Source organism: Ruditapes philippinarum, unplaced genomic scaffold, assembly GCF_026571515.1.
Source record: "Ruditapes philippinarum isolate M1 unplaced genomic scaffold, ASM2657151v2 ctg10222_1_1_1_1, whole genome shotgun sequence".
Lineage (NCBI taxonomy): Eukaryota > Metazoa > Mollusca > Bivalvia > Venerida > Veneridae > Ruditapes > Ruditapes philippinarum.
In genome coordinates, this window is record NW_026863468.1 from 23,898 (window position 1) to 33,607 (window position 9,710).

The 9,710-nt window shown below is 30.5% G+C and overlaps 1 protein-coding gene across 2 annotated transcripts; it reads right to left on the reverse strand.

Moving 5' to 3' along the window:
• Window positions 1-374: 374 nt before the first annotated feature.
• Window positions 375-9,549, reverse strand: LOC132722154 (uncharacterized). Of its 2 annotated transcripts, XM_060706596.1 has the most exons (4): window positions 9,430-9,549; window positions 7,829-8,167; window positions 6,547-7,058; window positions 375-405 (listed from the first exon to the last, which is right to left on the reverse strand). In XM_060706596.1, exons 1-3 carry the CDS (start codon window positions 9,535-9,537, stop codon window positions 6,558-6,560), a joined length of 948 nt encoding a protein of 315 aa, XP_060562579.1. In that variant the 5' UTR covers window positions 9,538-9,549; the 3' UTR covers window positions 375-405; window positions 6,547-6,557. The 2 variants fall into 2 exon arrangements, with proteins under 2 accessions (XP_060562579.1, XP_060562578.1); XM_060706595.1 differs by lacking the exon at window positions 375-405 and having other exon boundaries at window positions 6,508-7,058.
• Between the last annotated feature and the right edge of the window lie 161 nt (window positions 9,550-9,710).

The following is a 9,710-nucleotide window of genomic DNA, read 5'->3' on the forward strand; positions in this document are numbered from 1 at the left end:
TATTTTACTCAATACCTGCTTGTTGTTTCATCTAATAAAATATTTACACTATATGGCTGTGTATAATCAAGTAAAAATATGCAATTTTCATTACTTCTTAGACAAGTGGTTCCAGATGAGAAGTAATTTAAAACAATCACAGATAACAGACATATATCAATCCAATATAATCATATGAGCACAGGTGTGCTTTATTCTCAATAAAAGTTTGTTTATAATATTTCGCTGACTTTATATGATTTATCTTGTATGTTTTTTCAAAAACATTGCAAAAGTGCGTAACAAATCTATAATTTGCGGATAACATGGTTTTCATATCTTATTATATAGGGTTTTTTCTTCATGATATACGGTAATATGTATTTTTTTAGTTTAGATTCATGAGGTGAATAAGAGTATATAAAACTTTTTATCAAATCAGTTACTGTCAAGCTAAGTTCGTTTAACATAGAAAGGGTCGTCTACTTAGGCACTGTCTGTTACCGAAGGTCTTCTAATCTTCGGCTGAAAAGCTATAGAAGCAACTGACCAAACAGTTCTCAAAGAAACCCGCAGGTCAATATATCTAGATATTTCTAGGTTTATGTTTGCAGGGTTTTAATTGTATCAGTATTGTTTGACGTTGGAACAAATTTATAAGGTATTAAAACGACGCATTTGTCTTATTGGCAATATGTGGATAATAAATTGCTTAAATATCTTTATAATCGAACTCACTTGGTACTAAGACTTTTAAGCGGCATATTTTTTATTAGATTTTTGTTTCTGTCAGTATTTCTTGACACTTCTCGTTTAATTAAATGTTAAAGTAATATGAACATGTGACTTGACCAAAATGTCAAGCTGACTTCATAAAGCACGCTGAAACATTTTCTGATTCTTATCTTAATATGTAATAAGACTGATTATTGAATGTCTGAATAGGCAAAACTATATATACACGATAATGGTTTTATTTTTTTTTTTTTTTTTTGGCTTAATAGACAATTGAATATCTTGACTATCTTTCTGTTAAATTGTAACTGAAGACATGTTTAATTTTATGCCTCAACAATTTTATTAGGGTTTTACAAATTACATAACAGAACCAATTTATAACTTTTGTGTCTGTTAAATATGCCTAATACCATAACATGATGGTGTGTTTATAAGTAAATAAATTTTGAGAAAAAAAGTAGTGACTCTGTAACTTGCTGGTAATCTACTTTTTCAAATGTAATAAGATTTAAAGTCATTACATTACGTATTGAATTATTGTGGTACTGAATACACAAATCACGTCAAACATCCTTCAAAAATCTTTATAACGAATTTATAATATAGCAAATTCTTTATAAGTAAATATATTCTTTATGAATTGACTGCATTGGTGCATATAGATTATATAAATATCACGCTCATTCAATGTAAAGTATCGTTACAAATGATTTGTATAATAGATCTTCTAGGGTCTGGTAATGCATACCTCATTAACTACATAGAAAAGAATTTTTAAAAATAGACAAAATCAAGATACTAACATGTTTCGGACAAAGTCTCTTTCTTAGTACAGCGGCTATTGCTATGGCAACGAGAATTGCAATTGGTATGATAACTGCCAACATCGCCGCTGTTAAAACAATGACAAAATGTTCATATATTGTGTGCTACAGATATAGAAGAGAAGGACACTGAGAGAATGTCATTATTGTAGGGCTTCATGTCCTTACTGGTCTACAAATTACAATAGACATTTAAATGTGATTTATAGTTTCAATGTAAAAAATGTAAGTGTATGATAGACAACAAAGGTAATCTCTCTACAAAGCCAGGCTCTTTGGTTGAAAATAGTCTGGTTGTTGCTAAGAGAGTGATAAACATTTTGTGAAGTTTTTTTAAATACTCTAAAACTGCTTTTATTCGCCAGATATTAATTTTCGCCATTTGACGCGAATGATTCTTTTCGCAAACAATTGTTTTCGTTAATTCATTGTTATCAAGACTATAAATGTGCAGCCGACATTTGTTCGCTCTGACTCTACAGAACTGTGTAAATTTGTTCGAGAGATCGGTAGTTTAAACCAGGTGCGGTTAAAGAAGTTAAGGAAATCTGATATTTCGTTACATCTCAAACTTGGCTATATTGGTTATTCTAACCATATGATGAGTAGCTTCGTTATTTTACAATATGAAATGATTGTTGTTATAGAAAGTTTCAAGTTTTTATAATTTGTGCTATTTTGTTAATAAATACAGACAGTATTAATATAAAGGTATATAAGGAGGTCAATGATTTCTTACACCTCGTGGTATCTTCCGTGACTGAAACAGTTATAGTAAGTGTTAATCTTACAAAAGTATAACTAATGAAAACCCAAGTCATCATTGACATTTTAATAATGTGGATATTGAAAAGCATTCTTGCAACTTACATGATATATTCGATCTGGCCATATATGTTTAATTAAGAATTTAGGACAGGTATTTTCTCTAAAACATCTGTATCTCACAGATTCCTTAAACTATTACATATTTATAACTAAAATAAAATTTTAAAAGAAAGTCCTCAATCATCACTGGCGGTTAACTAATCTATTTCCGTTATCAGCGTTTATTTTAAATATATTCGTTTGTACCTATACAAAGTAATTTTATCACCTGTAAAATATTAAAACAAACAAAATATTGTGAACCTTGATAATTGGCATATATAAACGTTGGTAAGAATAAATGGGAATAATTGGTTCCAAATTACAATTGAAAAACATAGCTTGTGTTTCATTGCAAAACATCCTTTCAGCTTAAATTCTTATAAATCCGCTACGAGAAATTATCTCATTACTGTACTTAAGAGAAAAGGATTGGAATTCTCTTCTAAAATTAATATACAAGCAATTCATTTAATTACCCCTTACGATGCTTACGGTCACTGATACTACCCATGCAAACAGTGCAGGCAAAGATCACTCCGCGCGTCTGGTCATCATCACTGATCCCTAGTAGGTCCCCAAACAAGTGATGAATGGGTCTGTCAAAATTCAAAAAAGGACAAGTCCATTCAAGATGGCGGAAAGGGTTAATGAGTTCAAATAATCTATTCATTAGATTCACATTTGTCATAAGTGATTAACTGAAATAATATTTTACTAGTATATACTGTTTACAACTTTAAATTACATGTTTAGGAAACACATGGGCGTTTTTAAAGAGTCAATGAGACAAATAAATGGCGAGCAAAAAAAAAGTGTCATCTAAAAACCAAATGCAAAACAACTGACAAAGCAAGAGTTGATGTTAATCCTGTACCTTGGTATATTTCATTTCGATTCCAAAGAAAACATCCAAACTCCTCACAGTTTAGTAACTCAAATATGTTATCCGCATAGACATATCATAATAGAAAAATATCAAATTTGCCAACAATATATTTGATAATTATGCAGAATTATATGGAACGGGGTTATAGCAAGATTCAAGAATTCAATTTCAGCAAAAACAGGAAACAAAACAATATTTGCACTAATAGCATTCAGGTGTATCCAAAACCTTAATCTCAGTTTTGTACATCAGAATCTAAACATTGGTTTATTGAACACCATAGTGGGGTTTGCGGATTGTTTCCCTTGGCACCATATATTTTACAACAATGTTTAGAAGACTGACTTGTCTATAACCGAAAAAAACTATTTTATGTCCGATCTTTAAATCGTATTGCATGTTCCCTCATTTCTTTAGGTTCATATCCTGTTAGGGACTTTGGATACTTTCATGTCAGAAAGCTGTCGAGCTAGCTAACGTAACATCGGTGGTTATACTTAATACACGGAAAGGCACCTGATCAAAACCAGTAAAGCTGGAATGTCGCCTTAGAACATTAACAGTGTTCGGGAGACGGGCAGGACTGATCACTTATGTCGTTAGAGCAAAGGTGCAGCCCTTTTACTTTTGTTATTTCGTAAACCTTTGTTTCGTTGAATAATTATAGGATAAGCCTTACTCCTTTTTGTTTCCAATATTTAAAAAAAAATCTATAATAAATCCTCTTTTTTAAAAGACATTTAACATTATCATAAAATAATGAAATAACTAGTCTTGATATGGATACTTTATTGTTAACAAAAACTAACAAAAACAACAAGTTATCATAAATTGATAATTAATCTATCCCAATTATTGTAAGGAACATTCTATCAAAATAAAACTTTTAACACATCTATAATGATTCTTTAAGCAAAAACATAAAGCAGCAAAAATCTAAACTTTATTAAGAGGATGCGTGGAAGGTTTTTATAATTGCATGAAATGCATAGCCTTGACAACGATATCACAGTAAGGGTAGCACATGGCCGTAAACAAAGCGCTTTATATATGTTATACGAAAACATGATTTTGGGTTATGTCAGCGTATTTGAATGCATTATTTCTGTGGAAAGAAAATATCAAAGTTTTGGATTGGGTCTACAATTGGCACATTTTCAATTTGCCTTTCAAATATTGCTGACAACAATAAAAATCTATCATTTTTTATATTATTTCAAAATATTATCTTCTTGAAAATAAATATTGATCTAGTATTAAGTGAACAGAGATGGATGTACATTTATTTGATGATTAATACTATTTTGTTCTAGAACAATTAATTATCTGCTATAAATATGTTATAGGATCATGTATCTCACACATGTCAACAACATTCATATATTTATAATTCGTTCGTGGTGTGTTGTCACATATGTTACTAGATACGTTCAGCACAATTATTCATAGTATAACATACGTTTTGTTATAGATCAATTCTCTTTATTGAAAGTGGCATAAATCTTGATGTGTACTGCCTTAAAAAGAAAGAAAATAGTATTGTGATTTCCATGCAAAATACTTGTTTAGTATAATTATACCATTTGCCAACATAAAAAATAACTGAAAATAGTTCATGAATATAGTTAATAAGTATTTTGTAGAAACTGTAACAAGATTCCACAAATAAAATGTTTTTAAGAAATCAAATTAATTACGTTTCTGAGGCAACAGTGACCTATAAGTACTTCAAAATATGGTACAAATTAAAAAAGAAATTTTATACGTTTTCATACGCTCAAAAGAAAAAACAAAAATAAATAAACAAGCTACATGCCAGTAATTGGCACACTGATATTTAAGACATTTTGTAGTTCTATATTCAAACTGTAACTGACATATTACTTGATACTGCTGATACGTACAAAAGCACAGTTTACATCATAACAAAATTAGAAATTACTTTCCCATTGAATAATTACATTAGTACAAAACACTTTAAATTTTTTCATAACTTATGCTTAAAGATATTCGAGCATAGAATTCTTATTTCATAGAATAATGCCGTGTAATGCGGCTTTATCAACCAATAAGAATAGATTTTATAAAAGGAGACAGACATGTTCATTATAAACGGAAAAAATCAAGATCAACACATTGACAAACAAGCTTTGGTCGCATTTATTTCGACATCTTGGATTAAATCTAATCATTTTACGAAACTGCATCTCTATGTGTTATATTAAATGTTGAATTTATAATTTTAGATAATAACAAGTGTATTATCGTTTGTTACTTTTTTAACAATATGTTGAATTACATAGTATATCTTTGTATATACTAGAACATCTATGTGATTAAATAAGGGTAAAATGGTCAAGGTTAATAACTCTTTATGCGAAAGCATATAAATTGGTAGGAAAAATATCAATACTTAATACTGAAATATGTTTTCAAGGTATTTGGTACAAACATTTCCGACAACAAGGTGGACAATGAGGGCCGTGATAACCTAGTCATCATCTAAACAGAAGTTAGTTTCCATTTCATATTTTCTTCAGGAGACCAGGGAGAACCATCATGAGGGCACGTGTGGTTTATCTACAAATAAGTAAGAAAACAAATAGACAAAACTCTATTCAGTCTTTGTGTTACAAATTTATTTAAAAGATATTGGCCGATAAAAAATGGGTCTGCAAAGAAAGTAGTAATGTCACTATCAAAGTTACTAAAAAAATAAAATAAAATCCAGAAAAAATCCTTCTTTCATGTCATATAATATAAATAAGATTACACAAATATATTTTAATCAATACCTGAAAGTTGTTCATCTAATAAAATGTTTATACTATCTGGCTGCGAATAATCAAGAACACACACATGCAATTTTCATTTCTTCTTAGACAAGGGGCTCCAGGTGAGAAATAATTTAAAACAATCACAGATAACAGGCATATATACGTATATATATCAATCTTATAAAATCATATGTGCACAGGTGCGCTTTTTTCTTAATAACAGCTTGAACATTTCGCTAACTGTATATGACTTTTCTTGTATGTTTTCTCAAATATGCATAACGAATCTTTAATTTACGGATGAAATGGTTTTTATATCTTATTATATCGGTTTTATTCTTCATGACATAGGTAATATGTATTTTTTTCAGTTTATATTCATGTGGTGTATAAGAGTTTATAAAACTTTTTATCATATCAGTTACTGTCAAGCTCAGTTTATATTCATGTGGTGTATAAGAGTTTATAAAACTTTTTATCATATCAGTTACTGTCAAGCTCAGTGTGTTCAACATCGAAAGGGTCGTCAACTGAGGCAATGTCTATTACCGAAGGTCTTCTAACTTTCGGCTGAACAGCTACAGAAGCAACCGACCCAACAGTTCTCCAGGAGGCCCGCGGGTCAAATGTCTTTATGTTAGGTTGCCCATTATAAAGTGAACTTGAACCTATATTGTTATTTAGTGGGGGTAAATGTCCATTTGGCGACATAAACGGCCCAGAAACAGTTTGGCTGAAATTTGGTGTTCCATTCACTGCATGCATTCCATTAGGATGCCTGTAAAAATCTTGATTTGGTGTGAAAACACCTTCCTGTGAATAATTCTGTTGACGCGGCAATTCGAAACCTTGTTTTGCTTTTATTCCCAGTAATGCCTTCTTAAACCTTTTAGATTTTTTGCTTCCTGATCTTTCTCCTGTAGTTTCCGGTGATATTTCTGTTGGACTTACACTGTTTCTATTCTTTTTTGTTTTTGGCTTTTTCTGAAATAGTTCCAAGAATTGAAAAATGTACAATTGAATAAAGTATACAACAAATGAACTTTACTTCCTCAGAAAAAAATATGTTATTGTCCTATTCGTATTAAAATAAAAAAAAAATCAAGTATTGTTTTGGCATACTTTGTCATATTGCACTCAGTTTCTTGCCAGGAAGCGCTTTTAGATATTTGTAGAACGAAATTCAACTAATTGACTCAACACTATACGGGTAAACTATATGGTATTCTTGATAAAAGGAAGTGGTAAGTGCAAATGGATTATGTTGTGTTGAAATAGAATTGTGTTGTTTTGAATTTGAGCAAATATCCTATTAAGTGATGAACAAAACTTGGGTTGTTGAATGAAACGGTAAACGGCGGATCAAAGAGAACGATCAATTGAAAGATGTATCTGTATTATTCTCATAACTTTAGTTATCACTTTCTTTATGAAAGACAGTCAATAACGCAAATTACATGATTCAGTGATAGTCAAAGACTTGCAAACTAAAGCGAAACTAAAATATAAACGAACACTTAGTCAAAAATATGGTGACTTCCTTTTCATAATTGAAAGCCTTGTGTCAAGTTCATTTTCCTCTTCTTTTTTCCCAAATTACATATAAAAATGAAATAACTTACAACTTCACAACACAATACACCAAATAAATCTAGCGGACAGAATGTCAAAGTAAATTCAGATTTTCATTTTTGTAAGAGTTAAAATCGTGTTAGATAAGAGAAGTTTAAAAGAAAGTCACATAAAGATCTTGCCTTGTTCAAGTTGTTGTTCATCTCCAACTCTTCTTTTAGAAGGTAATCTACCATATTTCCTGTATTCGATCCTTTCGGTAATTTTCCAGAATATTTCATATTCATTGGTGTACCGGCTACACCTGGTGGGCGAATTATTGGCGGGAGTTTGTTCCTCGGATTGTGCTCATTAGGTAGATTTCCACGGAACTTTTCGTTAGACGGAGACCAACCAGTGTTCAACCAAGGTGGAGGCATAGCTTTTGGTACTTTCACATCGGAGGGGACGCCGCTTCCGGTGTATTTTACATTCATAGGGTTTGGCCCTTCAACAACTGGTTTGATTGGTACCGCTGGTTCCTGTAAAATAAGTAATTATTGACTTACTTACCAGATAATTTATCTGAATAAGGCTCTATGATATTAATGTCATTAGTTTATATTATGAAGATGATTGCTCACCATGGAGCAGCTGAGCATAATTGAGAGCAACAAAGGGAACTATTTGAGAAAAATTGAAAAAGAGTGAAGATTTTTGCATGCTTATCTTTCCAAGTCTTTAACACATGAACTAAAGATTCCAGAAAATCCTAGCTTCTAGACGAAGAATTTCATTGAATAATCCGTATACTAAATCTCCGGGATATTTTTTAATTTTTATACGTTATTACAAACGCTAAACAATTGGATGTTCACAAAATAAAGCCGAGCAAACAATGTTATTAAGACAGATATTAAATAACTGTCTACTTTAAGCTATTTTAATAGTTTTGATCTTAAATTCAAATACTAAAAGTAACTTAAATTATACGTCATGACATTTAAATTTGATTTTTGAGAGATATTTTTAGGTTTATATTACCTTTGTTTTGATTGTTTCAGTACTGCTGGGCTTTGGAGCAAATTTGCAAGGTTTTTAAAATAACGTATTTGTCTTATTAGCAATATGTGGGTAGTAGATAGCTAATTCTCATAATTGTAATCACTTGGTACTTAGACTTTTGAGCGGCACATGTTTTCTAATTATGTTTCTGTCTGTATTTAATGAAATGTTAAAGTCTCAATATTACCAAGGATCTTATATGAACATGTGAGTTAACTAAAATGTCAAGATAACTTCATAAAGCACTTTGAAACATTCTCTAATTCTAAGCTTTATATGTAATAAGAAGGATTATTAAATGTCTGCATAACCAAAACAATATATACACGATAATGGTTTTAATTATTTCCTCTAAATACACAATTGAGTATCTTAAAGAATTAACAATCTGCTATATTGTTACTGAAGACATGTTATATTTTATCCTCAAACAGTTTTAATAGGTTTAACAAATTTCAGAACAGAACCAATTTTAAAATTGTTGTATGCTTAATATGCTTAATACCATAACATGATGGTGTGTTTATAATTAAATAAATTCTGCGAAAAAAAACTTAAAAAAGAAAGTTCTTTATGAATTGACAGCATTGGTGCAAATAGATCATATAAACATCACGATCATACAATAAAAAGTATTGTCACAAATGAGTAGCATAATATATCTTCTGGGCCTGGTTATGCATACCTCGTAAATTACATAGAAAAGATTTTTCAAAAGAGACAAAATCAAGATACTAACATGTTTCGGACAAAGTCTCTTTCTTATTTTGTCTTTGAAGATCCAGAATAGTAAAGCGGCTATTCCTATGGCAACGAGAATCGCAATTGGTATGATAACTGCCAGCATCGCCGCTGTAAAAACATTGACAAAAATGTTCATATATTGTGCTACAGATAAAGAAAAGAATGACACTAAGAGAATGTTCTTTTTTATAGGGGTTCATGTCCTTACTTATCTACAAATTACTATATGCATTTAAATGGGATTTATAGTTTCAATGTAAAAAATGCAGTATTTTT